The following is a 20,797-nucleotide window of genomic DNA, read 5'->3' on the forward strand; positions in this document are numbered from 1 at the left end:
TCGGTTTACAAGTTCAAGAGGCATCAGGAGTCCGCCAGAAGAATAGGGTCAACTTTTAATTTTCAAGTTCAAGAGGCATCAGGAGCCCGCCTAAAGAACAAGGTCAGCGTTCAGTTTTCAAGTTCAAGTTAGAGAAGCATCAAGAGAATCCTTCCTAAAGAACAGGGTCAACTTTCAATTTTCAAGTTCAAGAGGCATCAGGAACTCGCCTGAAGAACATGGTCAAATTTCAGTTTTCGAGTTCAAGAGGCATCAGGAGCCCGCCTGAAGAACAAGGTCAACTTTCAGTTTACAGTTCAAGTCAGCAAGGCATCAGGAGCCCGCCTGAAGAACAGGGTCAGCGTTCGATTTTCAAGTTCATGTTAGAGAAGCATCAAGAGAATCCCGCCTGAAGAACAGGGTCAACTTTTGATTTACAAGTTCAAGAGGTATCAGGAGCCCACATGAAGAACAGGGTCAGCGTTCAGTTTTCAAGTTTAAGTTAGAGAAGCATCTAGAATCTCGCCTGAAGAACAGGGTCAACTTTCAGTTTACAAGTTCAAGTCAGAGAAGCATCAGGAGCCCGCCTAAAGAACGGGGTCAACTTTCAATTTTCAAGTTTAAGAAGCTTCATGAGCCTACCTGAAGAACAGGGTCAATGTTTAGTTTACAATTTCAAGTCAGAGAGGCATCAGGAACCAACGGGGTCAACTTTCAATTTTCAAATTCAAGACTCACCTGAAGAACATGGAAATTCATTTAAGGGTTACTTTAAATTTCAAGTCAGTAGCATGCACCCACATAGGAAACGAGAGAAGTCATCTTCGAATTCAAGTCGAGCTAGAAGTAGCAGAAGTTCGCCTTAAAAATACGAGTCGACAGTCCGAGATGACCAAAAGAAGAAGTCTCGATCCAGAATAAAAAGAAGAAGAAGAAGTGAATCCAAAATGCAAAAGCAAATGAAAGATGTCAACTGCTCAAGACATGGTTGAAGTCACGAGCACTACATGTCTGGTCTTGTGAGCACCTAATTTTTGCCTACATAGTAAAAAAATTAAAAATTTAATCGCTCTTATATAATTTCAGGAATTTTATTTGCATTGTTCATGCATGTCTCCAGCTCCTAGTTGATTTTGTTTTAGATATAGGGTCTCCATTCCCTAATATCTTTTTCCCAAGGATACACAATCCTGAATTTATTGTTTCAGTAGTGAAGTAGTTTAACATTTTGTTACAATAACTCATGAATTTTTTTTAGTGAAAACTAGGCATAAAATTTCGTTCGTTTCGTTTATTTTGGTGTCTGAGCAGGTTATACCTCGAGACACAGGATTCGAGACGACCAAAAGAAAAAGTCTCAATCTTGAATAAAAGAAAAGAAGTGAATTCAAAATGTAGAAGCGGAGAAAAGATGTGGACTGCTCGAGATATGATTGAAGTCACGAGCTTTGCATATCCGACCTTGATCCAAAAGCTGGAGAAGGATGAAACAATGCTTGCAGTTAACAAGCATCTAGATTCAGATCAGAGTATGCGAAGATCCAGCCGAGACCCAAGATCAAGCTTCGGAAGGTTTAGAGATAGGAATTTTGTAACTCGTAGCTGATAGGTTTAGTTAGTTTAGTTTTTCATTTTGATCTTGGTGTAATAAGGAGCTCAGCAAGCAGTAACAACATCAACAATAGTGAAATCACAACTTCTCGGTAGTTCCAACCACCAAAAAATGCTTCATATGGAGTTTCAAACGGGCAAAAATTGCTTGTATTTGCTCACTTTATCTTTGCCCGGAAACTCTTCATGTTTCCGAACAAAGATGAGCAGCTGTGAGCACCTAATTTTTGCCCCGCATGGAAATAACTTCAAAAAATAGACCAAAAATAATTTTAAAGGATTTTAAGAATTTTTTTTATTTAGTTGCATTTCATGCATGTTTAATATTTTAAAATCATAAGAAAAACCATAAAAATTATCACATTTTTTTATTTCATGCCATATTAGGCTTAATTTGCACTTTAGAAATTAATTACTCTTTAATTGTTAGAATTAATGTATAAAAATCAAACAAAATATTTTAAACTTTTATATGCATTTGTTAATAGATAAATAAAATTAATTTTGCAATTTAGATTTAAGATAGTATTTAATGTAGAATTTTAAGTCAAAATAGGTTGTTTAATGAGCAAAAATCATTTATAGCTCTTCGGTGAAAATTAATGACAACCGATAGCCATAAAATAAGGCATACAATTCATAACCCCAAACCAATTATAAGGGCTAGCAAGTGAAACCCAGGAAACCAGCAGATACTCTGGCTCCTCAATGCAACCTTCTTTTACACTTAATATTAGTAGTCAAAATATTTAAGATCCTGCCAAATCACCCCAAAAATCCTTCAAACCTAGTGAAATCCACGTCAAATCCACACTTTCAGCCGAAAAATTTCATTAAACCCATCCGTCTTCTCCATAACCTCCAAAATCCCCTTTTTATCTTTTACAAAAAAAATAAATTTTTAGTGATCCAATCTAGAAAAATATGACATTGCATAAGGAAAATATTCCCATGATATAAGAAGAGGAAGAAGGTGATGTATAGGTTTTACACATACTATACACATTATACACTAGTATAAAGTGTATATACACTTTTTATACATCGTCGAACAATATATATAAACTATTATATACTTTATATACAAAATATGTACACAATTATATGAACATTGAATTTGTATAAAAAGTGTATATGCATTATATCAGTGTAGATACACCTTTCATATACATGTTGATACATTATATATACATATTATATACAATATTTTCAACACTCACCATAATCACCGTAATCTTTCACATCCAGTTTTGTATAATACGTGTATAATAAAAGTATCATTAGTGTATAATGTATACACAACGATTATACACTATATTATACAATTATTATACACTAATTACACAACGTATAAATAAAGGAGCGTTAACGATAATGGAGGACACCAAACTTGGCCAGGAAAAGCTTTTCTATGGCAGCGTCTATTTTATTTTCTCCATTTTTCATCTTCTTGCAAAAGTCATCCGAAAAAATATTACATAATACTAGATCTGAAAGTGGACAGAAGGCAAAGAAAGTGACAACCTCCGCCAGACTTTTGCCAGAAATTACTCAAAGAAGATAGATATTTCTGTATCTAAGTAAAAGAGGAGGAGATCGCAAAGAAAAAAGAGAAAATTAAAAAAAACGTGTGTTGATGTCACTGTAGGAGAAGAAAAAAAAAAAAAAAGGAGGGAGTGAAGAAGGGAAAGATAAGAAGAAAGGAAAAGTTGAAAGATTGAAGATCGAAGAAGATGAGGAGAGAGAGAGGAAAAGTAGGCGGTTGAAAGAGAGTGAAAGTGTATTGAAAATAGTGGCTATAACTTGTCAATACATTGGGCCTAAGGGCTATTTCGGGTCCATGTGGGAAAACATGGGCTAATAAAATTTTGAAAGGATATAGAGGGTAGTTTTCTCTTGTTTAATCCTTCAATTGGGCCAGTTTAATTTTGAGGCCCAAAAATCCACAAGCTTCTACAAAGATCAGCCCCAATCCACTTACTCCTTACCATGACCCGCCAAGCCCAAAACCAGCCCATCCCTTCTAGAAGCCCAACCCGCCTGGCCTGGCTAGGGGTGTCCAAAACCAAACCGAAACCGAAAATCAAATCGAAATCGAAGTTTAATGGCTTATTGGTATCGGGTTAACGGACGGGGAACGGATTGAAATTTTTTTATTAACGGCTTATCGATTTGGGGGCGGATTATTCAATTTTTTTAACGGACAATCCGTTAACCCGTTAAGAATATATATATATATAAATTATTTTTATCCATATATACATTAAATATCAAAAACCCTTCCACTTCCATAACTCTAACCCTTCATTCGTGTTGTCAGATCTCTTTTTGGCTGATAATATTCACATAAAGAATGATAGACAAAGATGAACTCATGCAAATAAATGGCTAGCCTGATGAAAAATTAACAAAAAGTTAACGGAACTTTCTTGTCCAGCGTATCAAAAAATGGTTGCCACTCTCTATGCAATGTGTTCTGCTTTTTTCGCTCTACAACACATGACACACTACATGGCGTTAACAGACATATATACTCAATGTGTAATTTCCTATTCTCAATTTGTATGTTAGGCTGTCAACAAACAATTAATGCACGCAAGATTGAATTAGGCCGATAAACCGTCCGATAACCGTCTGATAAGAGCTCAATCGATACCAATCCGCCCAATATCTTATCAAGTGGCTAGCGAATTAATATATTTAAAAGCCGATAACCGATAAGTCAAATAGTTAAGAATAAATAACCGCCTAATCCGCCCGATAAACAGCCTTAGGGAGACAAAATCAAATGGAACCCTCCCCAAAATAAAAAAAACCGTAGAACCCTTCTTCCCCTCTCACCCCAGCGCCGTTCCCTCCCCTCCAAAAAAAAATAATACCTAACCTAGTGGCCCCTTTCATCTTCTCCAAACGAACGACCCCTCCTTTCTGAAGAACACCTAATGGCACCCCCTCTCTTCTTCTTCCTCACTTCTAACCTAGAAACACACGAGAACAGACCCTCATCACCAAAAGCAACTCCAACTCCTTCCCAAACCACCACGAAACATCACCCAAAACAACTCCAAACTCTAGCTCGAAAAAACCTCCAAAAACTCACTCAAAATAGTAAATCAAAGGAAAAATGGGATAGACAAGAATTTCGGGATTGACTTCACTTTCTGCTGGTTTGGTGTCGATTTCGGGTTCGGTAGAAAGGTATTTGCTGATTTTTCTCTGCTGTTGCTTTTCCCGCATTTTGTTGAGCTTCAAATCCGATCCTTGTTGATGTTTTCTTTCTCATTCTGTTTCTGCATCGAGGTATCTCCTTGATCTTAGTCATGTAATTTGGTTCAGATAAATTGTGCCTTCAAGCAATGATTTTGTGGACAGATTAAGATCATGTGTTCCTTTTTTTGTCGAGTTAATGATTGTGCGTGGCTGATTTGTATGTTACATTTCCTTTGAGCATGAAACTAGATTCAAATGAGGCTGTAATTTGCAGATCTGACCACCAGTGCGTCAGATCGGTAAAGTTAGAAGCCAAAGAGTGTGATTCCGGTCACTGGTGATAAGCTGAAATTTAATTACCTCCTATTGTAGTTTAAAGTTTACCGTGAATAGATTGTGTCCATATAAGAAAGCATTCATTGCCAGTAATTTCATGGAAAAAATGATTATTGCTTTAAAATTCAGATTACATTTCTAGTATAACAAATTGGTTGTGATCTTGAATTTATTTAAGCATGTCTTCATGTGTCTTCAAATTGGTTTAAGTCACTGCTTTTTTTCCGATAAGAATACCCCCACAAGTTCTGATTGTATGAGGTTAAATGCGTGAGTTCTGGCATGTAATTTTGGAAGCTAGATTTGTAAAACAGTGACTTGCTTAGTTAGATTCGTATTGACGCAACTAAACGTAATAGATTGGATTGTAGCTTTTTTCATTATATTCTTGACCCATTGTAATTGATTGATTACATGCTGCCTCCAATGATTGCAAATCTCACTCTTAAATTGTGTTAAGTTAGGATAACCCACATTTCCATAGCTAATTTATTTATTTACTTCCACAACTAATTCTCGTAAACTCTTGGCCTTAATCTTAAACTTTAGGAAATATGAACTTATAAACATTCGTAGTTTGCTTTAGGCACGAATAATTAAATCATCACGGTTATGGGTACGGTTTCCGTGGCATAGCCGCGATACATAATTCCTAAATTCAGGTGTGCATTTCATAATTCCCAAATTCATTTTTTCTCTTTATTTTTCGCGGCACCTTGATTTAACAATGAGGTGTTAATGTTACTATTTTGATAGATATGTTAATCAATTTTTGTTATTAATCAAATTAACAAAATCACTAAGCTGATTTTTTTTGATTTATGTTAAATGAAGTGCAGATATAGATTTTAACTTAGCTTAGATTGCAGATATGGATTTTAACTTGACAGGAGGGGTTGCTGTGATGATAAGCAACCTCCAGTTCCAACCAAGAGGTTGTGAGTTCGAGTCACCCCAACAGCAAGGTGGGAAGTTCTTGGAGGGAAGGATGCCGAGGGTGTATTGAAAATAGCCTCTCTACCCTAGGATAGGGTAAGGTCTGCGCAGTGTTGTAAATAGCGCTCGCCTCAGCACTAATAGTGTGAGGCGAGGCAATGCTAGTTGCCATCGCTATTTTATAGTATGGCATAGCGTTTTCAAAAAGGCGAGCGCCTCTGCCTTTGTAGCGTGTGGCGACCTGTAGTGTGAGGCGAGCTGTAGCGTCGCTTTTTGCAAAAAAGAAAAGAAGGCAGTAGCAGCGATCTTCTAAAACAAAAAATTAGGGCTCGCGATTTCTTTACTCGTTCTCCTTCAAGTCGACAGCAAACTTACAACAGACCAGCGATTTCCTTTCTTCTTTCTTCAAAGGTATGTTTCTCCTCATCTCTTTTCTTCTTTCTTCTTCTCCTTTCTTCTTTCTTCGAGTTTCTGTTCTGTGGCTCTGTCAAATTTCTTTTTTCCTTCTTTCTTCTTTCTTTTTGTTTTGGGCTCTGTTTTTAATCGCTGCTGCTGCAACAGAACAAAGCAACACTGTGTTACTCTTTTTTTTCTTCCTTTTTCTTCTTCTTCTTCTTATCAATTGTATATTTTCTTTAGCAAATGAGGTCTCTTTTCTGTTCTTTATGACTAAAGGACCTAAGTTTTCCTGGGTTGTGTTGCTAATTATTCTTTTATTTTTCTAGTTTTGTTGCAAGCTAAAAGTTAATGACTAGATGGTTATTATATGATGGTGTATTTCATAATGTTATCTTCCTCAATTTGAGTGCGAGCTTCTGTATTTGCCCTATGCTCTTGAAGAGTTGCATGTCTTAATGTTCTGATATCTATTCAGTATGCTTTAATACTACTGAATTAACAAAAGGCAAGAGATAGGAATTTTGAGGTAGAATCACAGACTGCTTGCTACTGTTAAGCTCATCTTGAAAGAAAATCTTCTACATTAATCATTCTTAAAGAGATTTGATCAAAGACTTCAAAGAACTTAATGAGAAGCATCAAGAGTGAAGTCGACATTTTCTGCTAGAACTTAATTAGAAGGTGCGATCACTTGTTACTTGTTCATCACCTAATAATTTTTTCTTTTCTGTTCCTTTATTTATGATGGAATAACAGTTTGCTCACTCTGTTTGCTAACCAAAAAAACCTCTGACTGTTGATTTATGCCCCCAAATCAAGCTCCCTACTCCATAAACCATGACCTTTAGAACAGTCCCAAAATTAGCTTAGGAAAACAATTCATGAACATCGTAGCTTGCTTTTGGCGTGATTAATAAATTATTTTGGCTATGGGTACGACTCCCGTGTTCTAATACTCTGCCTAATTTTCATTAGTTTCGATTGTTTTGCAATCTAGGGTTTTGCCAATGGATCCCTTGAGGAAGAAATGCCGAGTGTGCGTACTTCTTAATCGGGACTGCCTACCTGATTGCGAGATGCTGAATATCTTCCCAACGGATGAATTGCTCTTTAAACTTGGCAGTATATGTGACAGATCAGTGGAGGGTCCTTGGGCTGAACTTGAGAAAATTGACAAATCACAATGGATAGAGTTTATGGACTTTAAGTCAACGGTTCAGACTGACTTCAAAAAATTTCCAGTTTTTGGTCCATTGCAACGCATTACAGATCTTTCCAGGTAAGTTGTACTATCTAGTAAATTAGAAGCCATTGTTTGGCCCCGAGGTATTTACCATATATAAGGAAAAAAAGTGTAGAAAGATCACCAGTGGTTCAAGCACCTAAAGCATGCTTCTCCATCTATAGATTATTAAGCTTTGTTGTCAGTTTTGTGTATGTATGAATTCTTTTTGATTCTTCTTTCCTCTTGATTGATTTGCTGGCTTGTTTTTCTAGTTTCATGAAAATTGAAAATTCATGAACTTTACCTCTTATAATATTTATTTTCTGTTTTTGATGACCAATAATGTCTACTGACCTCTGTTAATGTTTTACGGGAGGGTTTATTATGGTGGAAAATATTAAAGATCAATTGCTAGAGAACAATAAACAAACCTATTGGGTTCTTGATTTTGTGAAGGTTACTATTTTCTTTGTTTATTGTTATCAACAATGATTTATTTGTTTGTTGTTATCAACAATGATTTATTTGTTTGTTGTTATCAACAGACATAATGAAGAGTTGACGAGAAAGTTGAACGCACTGATGAAGAGTTGATTGAGTTGAAAAAACCGAAGAAGAACTAAACTTGTCAGAAGAGTACGAGACCGCCTGCTTCTACTGCAGCTCCGCCTATTCCTAGTGCAGCAGGTGTCGATCTCCGCCTATTCCTAGTGCAACAGGTGTCGATATCACGTCTTCATCTCAATTGGAATGCAGAGATCTTGAAACCTTATATGGCGAAAGGAGCTCACCCTCCTTGCAGGTTTCTTTGATAACATCCTAAAGGTTGTGGCTCCTCTTGTGGCTTTTGTTGTGGCTGTTGTTGTATCAGTTGCAATAAAATGAAAATACAACAAAATAAAATTCATAGAAAACACTTATGTTAAAATAATAGAATATTACTTGCACCCTTGAACATTGACAACTGTCATTATCTCATGTACAAGCAGGGCAACACCTTCTTGCTACTCTGTTTCCTCTTCTTTTGTTTTTTTACGGGGCTCAGCGTCATCCCCATACCTTTGCCTTGGGTTGGGCGGCCAATTCTCAACTCACTTCCCCTTTTCCACCTCCTAGACACAAGGGGCATGCAGAGATCTTGAAACCTTATATGGTGAAGACGGTTCTGACAGTCATGTTGAACCGAAGGAATGCTCATGTTATCCCTGTCCTCCCTCTCCCTCCCCCTCCTACTCATGTTGTCCCTGTTCTCCCTGTCCCTCCCGCTCATGTTGTCTAGCAGGCACCTGCTCATCATTCACGTGCAAACTGGCAAGGGGGAAATTGTCATGTTCCTCCGGTTCACCATGACTGTCAGAACCGTCTTCACCATATAAGGTTTCAAGATCTCTGCATGCCCCTTGCGCCCAGGAGGTGGAACAAGGGAAGTGAGTTGAGAATTGGCCGCCCAACCCCAGGGGATGACGCTGAGCCCTGTAAAAAAACAAAAAGAAGAGGAAACAGAGTAGCAAGAAGGTGTTACCCTGCTTGTACATGCGATACTGACAGTTGTCAATGTTCAGGGTGCAGGTAATATTCTGTTATTTTAACATAAATGTTTTCTATGAATTGTATTTTCATTTTATTGCAACTGATACAGCCACAACCTTGAGGATGTTATCAAAGAAGCCCGCAAGGAGGGAGAGCTCCTTTCGCCTGCTTAGCGTCTGAACCAAAAAGCAGCAGAATTATAGATTTCTCTACAATCTTTTCTCTCCGTCTCATTGTAAATACGTTCTTCCTTTATTTGAATTTTTTTTCCTTTCAATATCACAGAATGCATTGAAGACAGTGTCATGGTTCAATCACTGGTTAACAGTGCAACAATTGTCTGATTATGTTGTAGATAAGCCAACGGAACTACAAATCGCTTGTGATCAGTTGTATAGACCACAAAATACCCTTTACCAACTATGGAAGTTGGTGTGCTACAACTTTCTGCATCATGGTAATTGGATCTTGGAAAAGAAATTCTCTTCCTCTGTTTGGCTGCAAAATTTTGCCATTTCCTTGCCAGCTTGATCAGTTTCTTAACACTGATCATATTGATTTCTTTGGATATAGGAATGAAAAAGCTTGAGGATATTTTTGAAGGTTTGATTGTGCTATCTGCTTGATCAAAATGTGGCTCATGGGAGCAGTTTATTTATAGTTGAGGCTAGAGAATAAATTTCAATTATAGCTGTGGTTATCAACCTTAGTTAGGTGTGCTAGGTAGAATAATGTGCTGCTGTTGAATATTGGACCTACAGCATTGTGGATATCGCTGGTTGTCTAATTTTTCAGTTCTACCATTTTGCTCTGTAGTATAAGAACAAACACAGCCAAGCTTGATTAGGACTAATAAAATGTAACAGACATCATGAAATGGACCTAAGAATTGTGGTATTTGTGTTGATATGCCTGTCTAATTATCCTTCTTTGCTGAGTCTGTGTCACCATATCTTTAAGCCAAGTTGTCCAAAACTATGTCATGAACAAACACAATATAAGGAGACCAAATACCCACCCCACAACCAATTAAGACAAACTCAACAGGACTTTAGTCATTTACTAGCTATAACGTAAAATCATGAAATGAAAATAACAAAAAAATATACTTTGGCGACTCCCTTTTATATAATAATACCTTACAAGAGGGGAATCAATTCGCTTCTGCTTCTGTTCCTTCAGCTTTGCCCGGTATAATTCTCTCGTCCATTGCAATATTCTATGTTAATAGAGCACCAAAAATCCAGTCAGAATAAAACCCAAAGAACAAATTAAATCGATAACAAAGCACCCGTTTTTTCCAACTTTCATCCGAGAAAAATATACTGTATATAACTGGCCAGCAAGTTTCAAAGTTTTCACCAAAAAACACAAAAAAAGAACTCCAATTGTAAATATAGCACTGTAAATTTCAGTTAACGAAACACCATATATATATATATATATATATATATATATATATATATATATATATATATATTTCGATGACACTAATCCAGTTGACCATCCTTCAATGTATATGGCTACGCCACCGGGCGAGCGGCGCGCACATGCATATATATATATATATAAACATATGTTAATGAAGAAAGCTACAAAAACTAAATTAGAGTTCAACCAACAAAGGTTTAATATTATGTCTTGTTGGAACTCATCGTTGTCCTTTTTAAGCTTTTTACAGTATTTTTCTATACAAAAAACACTAATTGTAATTAAAACCAAGTTATGAGTTATTCTAATTAAATTAGCAGCGACTAAATTAGCAGAATGAGTTATCACTGACAATGATACACATACACTAGAACGTTATTTCCTTTTTTTTTTAAAGGACAAAAGAATGTGGTAAATAAATGAAATCTCTTCACCCTTAATTAGAGATCTCGAATTCAATCTCTAAAATAAAAAAAATTCCTGATAGAGAGAGTTTTCCATCTTCTCGGGCCCTATGCAGCATAAATTTAGATTAGTCGAGTGAATGATTTCTAAGTTTGGGTGTTGGCGGTAGGCGCAAAACTAGCCTTTTACTTATGGGTTCAGCCGAACCCTGTAACTTTTGTCTGAACCCTGTGTTTGTCTTTGTTTCCAATAAAGAACAACAATAACAACAAACCCAATGAAATCCCACAAGTGGGATCTGAGGAAGGTAGTGTGTACGCAGACCTTAATTCTATCTTATGAAGGTGGAGAGACTGTTTTCGATAGACCCTCGGCTCACAATAAAGAACTGGTAGAAGAGTTAACAGCTAGTCTACGATAACAGTGTAACAACAGAATACTTGGAGCATAAACAGCTAAGAATGCAATTAACAGACCCATATTTTATATATCAAAAAGGTTAAGACTAGGAAAAATAAGCTGAGCTTAACTAATAGACTCATTGTTACAAATAGAGTTCCTAAACACAATTAAAACCACTGTTCAACATAAAGCTGCCACCTGAAAACTGATTTGAGCATCTTCTTCAACATATCTTCTTCTTTGTTTTGCTCCACACCAATTCTAAATGGACCTAAACCTTTGTATATCAGGGAATGTGCTGCACTACTCCAAGCATGTTGACAATTTTTACACCAAAAACACAGGCTCCTGTTGCATGTTCCACGTAAATTGTTTGTAGTTTAGCCAATTAAAAATATATGTAATCAGTAGTCGACAAGTTATGTTACTCGGATTCTCCAAAAATATATGGCTGCACCTTATCAGATCCTCCGAGGAATGCACTATTTTTGGAGGATCCGACACCGGTGCGCTGATATTTTTGCAGGATCTAAGCAACACAGATCTACAGGCTTTTTCCTAATAAAGAAGGTCAAAACTAATAAAATGAAAATCTTACCAGTTGAACCAAGACAATGTGGAATTCTGCATCTTACTCGCACTTGATTGAACGGTATATGTGGCGGACGAAAAATAAAGCCGCCCGGAAACCAACAGTTCCGAGCATGAGAAAGAAGGCGTAGCATATGCAAGCCATGTAACCAAAGAAGAATGAGGTTTGCATGAAGCCTGACATGTCTGATCGGGCATAATAGTAATACAGGCAGTATCCGTAGATGAACAGACCAGTTGATCCACCACAAAGGAAAGACCTACAAGATCAACATTTAAGTGAGAGCCCCAACAAAGCACACGTATTTCCAAAAAAATTGTGCCTAAACGTATACGTTAAAAATAAAGAATAAATTTCTTCAACAAAAATGAAAATTGAGTTTACATTTTGCAGTTCCATGACATGACGCATTAACCAAAGGAAGTACAGAAATGGCTAGTAATCGATCATTTTTGCGTCCTTCAACTGTTTGAAAAGGATTTGGTCAATTAAGTACTATTAACATAACTTACCTCCACCACCATTCATGATCTTCTGCAGCAAGTTGGAAGTACGTCAAAGCCACCGTAATAAATGCAGTGACAATGATTAGAATGATGAAAACTATGAATAAGATACTGTAAATGGTGTAAATCCTATGACCCCACACGCTGGCAAATATGTAGTAGAGCTCAATGTAGATGGCGCTGAAAGGCAAGAACCCAGCCATTGCCATCTGAGGAAGAGCTCCACGATACCAGGGTAATTGTGGTATCTCTCTTGGATATTTCGTTGTTCGGCATGGAGCTTGAAATTCTGCCTTGCTATTCTTTCCTGCGATTCCTCCCAAGACAAGCAATGGTGATGTCACCAAGGCCCATATGAGGAAAATGACAACGATGGTACCGAATGGAAGTGCTGCAGTTGCATGATAAGCAATTGCAACAGTATTAAGGAAGCAGAATGTGAGAAACAGCGGTCCACAGAACAGACCTCCTGTCAACAACAAATTCCTTACCTGTAAAAAGAAATTGAATTAGAGATTAGTACATATTTTCCTCTTTCTACAAGATACCAACCGAACAATCTCAAGTAATTATAAACTCCGCCAAAGGGGCGACCACTACATTAATTGTTGGGAACCACTGTTTTTGGTTTCAAGGATAATAAGTTGTAAACAACAAAGAGGAAAGGAGAAAAACTACAGACAGAGAGAAAAGAACGGCGAGGAAAAGCCAGTAAAAGGGACGAGGTAAACTTAAAAGAGGAAATTGTCTCAAAAGACTGTCAATCTCATAAAATTCATGGAAACTTAGTAAAGAACATAATACAATCGAAGCAAAATCCCATATAGGTGATATCAACCAATTGGATCAAGGCTTGGCCATGTTCGTACACTTGAATAAGAGTGTTTATAAATAGCCTTTTGACACAGATTTGCAAGTTAGTAGTAAATGTGAATAATGTTAGGAACATTAATTTGTCTTACCCTCTCCCACCACCAGCCCAGATACATATTCTCTTCCTCCTGTCAGCCCACCTTCCATAATCCACCTTAAAAGTGAAACTAATGTAGTCTTCCAACAAACATACCGAAAAGAAGTGAAATATGCTAGGGTGTGTTGCCAAAAAGATTATTGCTATAGGGGCAAACAAGAGTTACTTAAGCTACTGTTCAAAGACTGAAAGCCATAGCAATATGCTTCAGTGTTCGGACTGACATCATGTGACATGAAATATAGAGATGCATGACATTTTTACAAGTAGAACCTATAGCCCTTTTTCAATGTAGCGACCAAGGGAGAGGCATATGAACACAAGCATGTTTGGTCTCTGATTGTCGGATGCATATCCAAGGCCTTCTATGTTGTGATATAGCTCCACCAATCCCCCTCCCACAAAACAAGACCTTGTACAGGAGAATATGCTCTTTTGAACTAAATTCGCGGAGAAAGTTTACACTTTACTCTTAAAAATCTGATCACAACTAGTCCCTGTCAAACCAAGAGACCTTCGCTAACTAGAAAAGAATGATGAAATAAAGAAACTAAGTGAACACAATAAGAGATGCACTTGTAGGAAATTTTGGCTACTTTGCAACAATAAGAATAATGCTCCATACTTTCTTACCCAATTTTTTCCTTCAAGTTGGCAATAGAATGATGCTGCAGTATAGCCTGCAATTCCTGATGTAAGAGCATAAATAACAACCAAAGCTGTGAAAAGAGCTCCTCGGTTGTAGGGGTAAAACACACCAACAAGCGCAAGTATGAATATGAAAATTGTCCTGGGAAAAAGAGGCGGTGAGAATTAACATTTGTCACAGAAATTTAACACGAGCTAAATAAATCTAGAACCAAATAAACCCATTTTATTGGAATGCATACTTACAGGGTAAACAACTGTGTGCCAGAACCCAGGGCTGCTGCAAAAAGTGAGTTCCGCTTCGGGTACCTGAACACATCGCCGTGAATGTACTTCCACCCAGTTTCTTCTTGGTCATCAGCTGCTTCCTCGTCATGGGCGTATCTTTAACCAAAACAGGACATACCAAAGGATGAGTACAAGCTCCTCGAAAAATGAATATCCTACGCCACAAAATTTTTAATTACTTACTTGACAAAGTCATTTTTAAGGACTCGCATCAGAATTGTGGCCAGGAAACCAGTTAAGAGCAGAACTGTGACACAAGAATTAATGATAGAGAACCAGTGGATCTCCAAATGATGTGGTAAAGCTGAAGTCTGTGAGTACTTTTCCATCCTTTTCTCAAAAGGGATGTCCGTTTCCTTCCATTTGACAGAGTACATGAAGTCTACATCAACCTCCTTATCTTCGGTTATGTCGACTAGGGCATTGGGGTCAGTTCGTGCATTAACTTCAATCACGCGATCGTTGTTGAAATGGATGTCAAAATGAAGATGTTTAAAAAGGTAGTATTTGTACTCATTGGGGTCAGATTTTCCCTCCTTATCTACCTTACCAATGAAACCCCAAATGGGCAGGTCATCATAGAACATCTGGAAGTAGTAATCCTTGGCAACAGCGTCACGGAATCTTGCAACTTCTTCCTTTGATAATGACTTCTTGCAAACTACTTCAGTTTCTCGATCACTTAGAAAGTCAAGCTTGTACGGAGCAGTGACTAAACGATCTCCATTCAACACCTCACCAAGAGCTTCTGTTTTATCTTTCACATGACCTAATGAATGAACATGAATAGGCATATGTTCCAATCGTCACTAAAATATATTATATTTATATTCAATAAGAAAAGCTAAAAAAGACCAAACACATTAGAGCAAGAGAGGGCAGAGAAATGAACCTGACCTGGAGAACAAAATGGAAGATCAAAGTAGCGATATGTTTCACTGCAATTGACAGGACAAACATGAGATCTCAGTGTCGGAGAAAAGTAAATGTAGCATGTGCTAGAGAAGTACAATCAGAAATATTTTTTCTGTTTTTGTTCAGTAGAAGAAAACAGAGTGGCTAATGAGAACATCAAAATGGATAGAGACAAAACCAAAGTGCATTGCACATACAAAAATTGATAAGCTTAAGAGAGTGGATTTTAATTAGGTTAACTAACAAGCAAATTAATTTAGAAGCAATTCGGGATCAAAGATGCAGAAAACAAATTCTTCACGGGAGAAATCAGAGAGAAGTCGCTGGACGATCATTCTAGGTCACTGGTGAAACTGATATAAAGAGCAAAATTGACTTAAAGAAGCCTAAGTTTGGTGAAGGAAGTGTGTAAACAAGAACATCTGAGGGAGGCACTGAGCACATGTTGAATGTTTTTGTCTCCATATCCGGAGACGTGGAGTTGGCGGTAGTTCCTGCTCCAATGCTGGTGACCCCTGAGCTAGGTAATATCCACAGGGAAAGTGAGAAATTTTCTAGCATTTATAGTAGGTACTAGGTAGTTTGTGCAGTTTTTTAAAGTTGCAAGTACACTCCATATCTCCACATTGTACATGCTTTTGACACCACCTTGACGTCGTATTATTAATAAGAAGATAATTTTAATTATCAAAAGAAAGTGTTTGAATGCGTGAGTTTGTACACACACGCGCCCTGAGAAGAACCTTTGTGAGTACAGGTATGCCCATTTTAGAACTATGCTTCGAACAACAATAACAACAACAAACCCAGTATATTCCCACAAGTGGGGTCTGGGGAGGGTAGTGTGCACGCAGACCTTATCCCTACGTAGTGTGTATGCTTCGAACAAATGCTGGGAAATTTATCGATACTAACATGCTCATCAAAGGAAATTGTAGTGTTATCTTTATAATACCTATGTGCATTAAAATAGAAGTGTGCTAGCTGCCAAGATAATCATCAAACCTAGGTGAGACTCAAAAGAACAAAATTTTCAAAAACAAGTGGACATACAATTTGTCAAGTTGGTAGCATAGTGAAACATATCTTTCAACATCTAAAGCAGAGTGCCTACAATCACTTTTTGCATAGAGCTGTCTACATGATCTCAGGTTAAAAATGGATGAAATTACTCCTTTTCATGACTTTATGTCAGGAGCTACATTTCACCAAAATAATTTTCTGGACAGGAGACCAAGTGAGGGTCAAACTAGCTCTGTGGAAGGCAGGTCTGGATTTTCTCACTCTTATGAAGCTTCATTTCCTTGTTCTACAATTGTTTGGCTTTATTAAAAACCTATAATTTCGGCCGATCATATCAAGAATATTTCCTACAACTGCAAATGATATTTAATGTGCCAAGACACTAACTTTGTTAACATGAAGAGTCGAAAACAAGAAAACAATCTTTTTTTAAAAACACATACACACGGCCAGAGGCGGATTTAGGAATTGAAGGTGGCGGGCGCCATAATTTTCTTTGATGTATACTTTGTAATGATTAATACAGAATTTATTAGGAACATTTATTTGATTTTTTGAGTTTATTTAGGTCAACCTAATAGGTATTATTTATTTGTAAATATAAAAATTACATCTCGGATATAAAAAAAAACGTAATTAGCATTTTAAATAAGGAATCACACCTTTATTATAACAACACAAATAAAATTAATATTTTTACTAGAAAATTACATCATTTTCTATATATTAAAAATAAATTTACACAAGTAATAACATCTTCAATAAGGGAATTACATCAATATGAAAATTTTAGAAAATGTCTTCAATAAATAAATTATACCCCATAAGAATAAAATTAAATTAACTACAAGTTCCCAAAAATCAATATCATAAATCTCATATTTTTTAAGCAATGCTTACGAAATTTTCATCATAATTTAATAGTAAAGAGATTTAAATCATATTTAATAACCATAGAATAACACAAGTTATTATGATATAATAAAAAAGATGTATTTTATTTATTTCAATCCAAAATTCCCATTAAGACCCAAGTTTTTCGGATTCAAAAGGAAACTCATAAATTTAAGATTAAGAGGAATGCTTAATTTATCTAATTTTAAAGTTTTGCAATTTTTCTTTTTGAGTGTTCTTGCTAGAGACCACATATAAAATAATAGAATAGAGAAAAAAATATAAAAATTTATAAAACGACAAAAAGAAAATTGGGGGCAGCCAAAAAGGACAAAGAAAAGGAAAAGTCGGACAAGGTTGAAGATAAAATTCCAACTTGAATTTTACACACGAGAAAAGCTTTCAAAAAGATCTACAAGTCATGACACCTTTGTCTAGTTTATGGGTATGGGTGGCAAGATCAGAAATTCAACCTAGTTTAAGAAAATTTAAACATAAGTGTATAAAATATTTAACATCTTAGCAGGTGCCATGCCACCCCTTCCTAAAGGGGTGGATCCGCCACTGCACGGCTGAACTTCTCATATCCAAACTCGAAAAGCATAAAAGACAAGCCCTTTGTTCCACCCTTTTTTGGGTAGTGCTCTTACAACATTGCCTATATTAAATTAGATCAAGCATGTAGAAGCAAGACCTACAAACAATGTCTTTCTCCATAATTGTACATGTACAACTAAATTCTCAGATAAAAAGGATTCAAAATTCCAAATACCAAGTAGACTCATTAACATACATCGAAGATAACTGACCAAATTCAGCAATCCCATATAAGTTCTCCCCAGAATTCATTCCAAAATTAATTTTTTTTCAGAAATTCAACAAGTACGAAATGTAAACTACACCAAAAAGAAAGAAAAGCTCACCATTATCAGAAACCAAGGCGACCATCAAATGTATATTGAAACAATTTAACATTACTGCCAAAATTCAGCAAATCCTAACAAGCCCTTATCATTACAACACTGCCTAAAACAAGATCTTGAATTTTACCCAGATATTCAACATTTACAAGATATAAACTACTACCCAACAAAGCTCCCAATTACCAGAAACTTAGGTGACCCACTAATATACATTAAGCAAACTCCGCAATGCAGCTAAACTTCACTAAATCCTAGCAACATTTTTCCCAAAAATTCATTCCAAGACTACATTTTTTAGAAATTCTACACGTCCAAGATGTAAACTACAACCAAAAAGAAAAAGAAAAGCTCACAATTCTCAGAAACCAAAGAGACCAACAAATATACATTGAAACAGATCAACATTACTGCCAAAATTCAGCAAATCCCTGCCAGATTTCCCAAAAATTCATCCCAATACTACTCAAAAAAAGATTCTTTTAACTTTTACCCAGATATTCAACGCATATAAAATGTAAACTACAACCAAAGAAAGCTCAATTATCTCAAAAACTAAGGTGAACAGCTGAGCAAACTCAGCAATACAGCCAAAATTCAGCAAATCACAGCGACATTTTCTCCCAAAACAAAATCTTGATTTTTACCAATATGTTCAACACACACACACAAGATATAAACTACAACCAAAAATAGCTCACAAATCTCAAAAACAAAGGCGACCCACTAATATACATTAAACAAACTCATCAATAGAGCCAAAATTCAGCAAATCGCAGCAACATTTTTCCCCAAAACAAAATCTAGAATATACCCAGAAATCAAAAAACTCATAAAAATCAAATATTTAAGGAAAAAAATGAAAAGGGATAAAAGGGTTATTACCTAGGGTTATGAAAAGGACCAACTTTGTTTGCATATAAAGGGACTTCTTCTCCATTTTTGTATTTGTGATCTGATGAATCTGATCTCACAATCGTAGCTCCAAAGAACAAGAGCACCAAAACGACGACGTAATAGCCACACCCCATACTATTCTTCTTCACCATTTTTTGGGTTTCTCACTCACATAAAGAAAAAGTCTCTCTTTGAAACTCTTTTAGGTACAGTGATTTGTGTAAAAGAGAAAGAGAGATTGGCGACCACGCGCTTCTGTAGCGAGTTTGTAACAAACGTAATGGTTACCTATTAAGGAATGACACGTGGATAATGACGTGTCAACATTTCTTTTGTTTTTTACTTTTTGTTTGTTTTTTTTTTTTGTTTTTTTGGGTAGAAATGACACCAGCCACATTAACGAAATACTATTTAAAAAGGGAATTAACTAATGTGTCATAAGTTTTAATTTTTTAGTTTAATTTTTTGGAGCACGTGTTGAAATTATAATTTTTAGTTCAAATTTTCATGGCAAAATAAATATTAACTAATTTCTAAATAGCACTTTCACCTAAAGTAGTGTTCATTATCGATTATACGTGTCTTTTAAAAAGGAAAAAACGTATATTTCAATTTTCAGGTTAGCTATAAATTCATTAGGATATAAAACATGTACTTTTGTTTAAAACTTTTGGAGATCTCTCCATTTTTTTGTGGTAATTGTCTAAGAACTTATGATAATGTTTATCATTTGATCATTTAGTCGTTATATCTCTAAAAATAATTTTTATATATTTAGAACGTTTTGCAATTTGTCTACAGAATAAAATTTGTTTTTCCTTTAAAATACACCCATTCTTCTTTTGTAATTAATGAAAGCTATTCTATTCAAGTGATTGATTGAGAATGTGAATCACGACATATAAAAAAATTAAAGAACTATTAAGCGAGAACAAGAAAATGACATAATTTAGTATTAAAAAGGAAAATCCAGAATTAGTAGGAATAGGAACTGATAATAAAACCATCAGGTCAGACTCAGAGTAGTTTATTCAAAATTAACTTTTTTTTAAGAGCAATTTTTTTTTTTTTTTGGATTTTTCACCCGGTATCCGGTACCCCACATTGGGGCCGGATTAAATCCGGATTCGCGCCGGGAAGTCCCACATTAGAGGTAAAGCGCTCCCTAACAAGGACGACTCCATACCCAGGGGCTCGAACCCGAGACCTCTATTTAAGAATAAAAGAGTACTTATCATTCAACCACAACCCTTGTTGGTGTTTTTAAGAGCAACTTATACATATCACTAAGTTTAGACTTTATCACTCTTTTTATGGTTAAAAAAATAGAAAGTTAGAAACATTGAATTGACAATGCATTTTATTACAAAGAATAGAGGGCATAATCCAATATCTAACGAAACCATTTCTAACTTTTTTTTTTCTCTCATCGTAGTAAGAGTCACGAATTCAGTACGCAATTAAAATTGTATTCTACAAGTTATTAAACATGTATTTTAAATAAATAAGTAAATTGATAAATAAATCATGCATTAATTGGGAAGATATTAAATCCTTAAGAGTTCATGAGATAATACAAGCTTGCTCTCAAAATATCTTATTCTCCTACATGGTCATTTTTATTATACTACCATATTGTGTTGCTGCATATATTTACAAAGAAATCGAATTTTAGAGGTC

At 35.9% G+C, this 20,797-nt stretch overlaps 1 protein-coding gene and 1 long non-coding RNA gene across 5 annotated transcripts; one reads left to right on the plus strand and one right to left on the minus strand.

The window, feature by feature from the left end:
- Positions 1 to 4,394: 4,394 nt before the first annotated feature.
- LOC107775380 (uncharacterized) lies at positions 4,395 to 10,027 on the plus strand. 4 transcript variants are annotated; one of them, XR_001645742.2, is made up of 6 exons: positions 4,395 to 4,788; positions 6,006 to 6,483; positions 7,469 to 7,750; positions 8,242 to 9,461; positions 9,582 to 9,683; positions 9,800 to 10,027. It is a non-coding gene; the product is annotated as an uncharacterized LOC107775380 (long non-coding RNA). The 4 variants fall into 4 exon arrangements; XR_001645740.2 differs by having other exon boundaries at positions 8,242 to 9,265; positions 9,336 to 9,683; XR_001645739.2 differs by having other exon boundaries at positions 5,999 to 6,483; positions 8,242 to 9,683.
- Positions 10,028 to 11,480: 1,453 nt separating this feature from the next.
- On the minus strand, positions 11,481 to 19,372 carry LOC107775379 (transmembrane 9 superfamily member 3-like). Its single transcript, XM_075228560.1, has 8 exons — positions 19,106 to 19,372; positions 15,366 to 15,406; positions 14,652 to 15,237; positions 14,427 to 14,564; positions 14,166 to 14,322; positions 12,569 to 13,053; positions 12,063 to 12,315; positions 11,481 to 11,812 (listed from the first exon to the last, which is right to left on the minus strand). Exons 1-7 carry the CDS (start codon positions 19,267 to 19,269, stop codon positions 12,096 to 12,098), a joined length of 1,791 nt encoding a protein of 596 aa, XP_075084661.1. The 5' UTR covers positions 19,270 to 19,372; the 3' UTR covers positions 11,481 to 11,812; positions 12,063 to 12,095.
- Positions 19,373 to 20,797: the final 1,425 nt, after the last annotated feature.

The sequence above is a fragment of the Nicotiana tabacum genome, chromosome 13 (genome assembly GCF_000715075.1).
Source record: "Nicotiana tabacum cultivar K326 chromosome 13, ASM71507v2, whole genome shotgun sequence".
In the NCBI taxonomy this organism is placed as follows: domain Eukaryota; kingdom Viridiplantae; phylum Streptophyta; class Magnoliopsida; order Solanales; family Solanaceae; genus Nicotiana; species Nicotiana tabacum.

Excerpts from the sequence above, each read along its gene's own strand:
- LOC107775379 (XM_075228560.1), bottom strand. The coding sequence starts at position 19,269 with ATGGTGAAGAAGAATAGTATGGGGTGTGGCTATTACGTCGTCGTTTTG. Across the intron at positions 15,238-15,365 it reads TCTTCCATTTTGTTCTCCAG|GTCATGTGAAAGATAAAACA; the intron begins GTCAGGTTCATT and ends TTCATTCATTAG. Across the intron at positions 14,323-14,426 it reads GGCACACAGTTGTTTACCCT|GACAATTTTCATATTCATAC; the intron begins GTAAGTATGCAT and ends TCTTTTTCCCAG.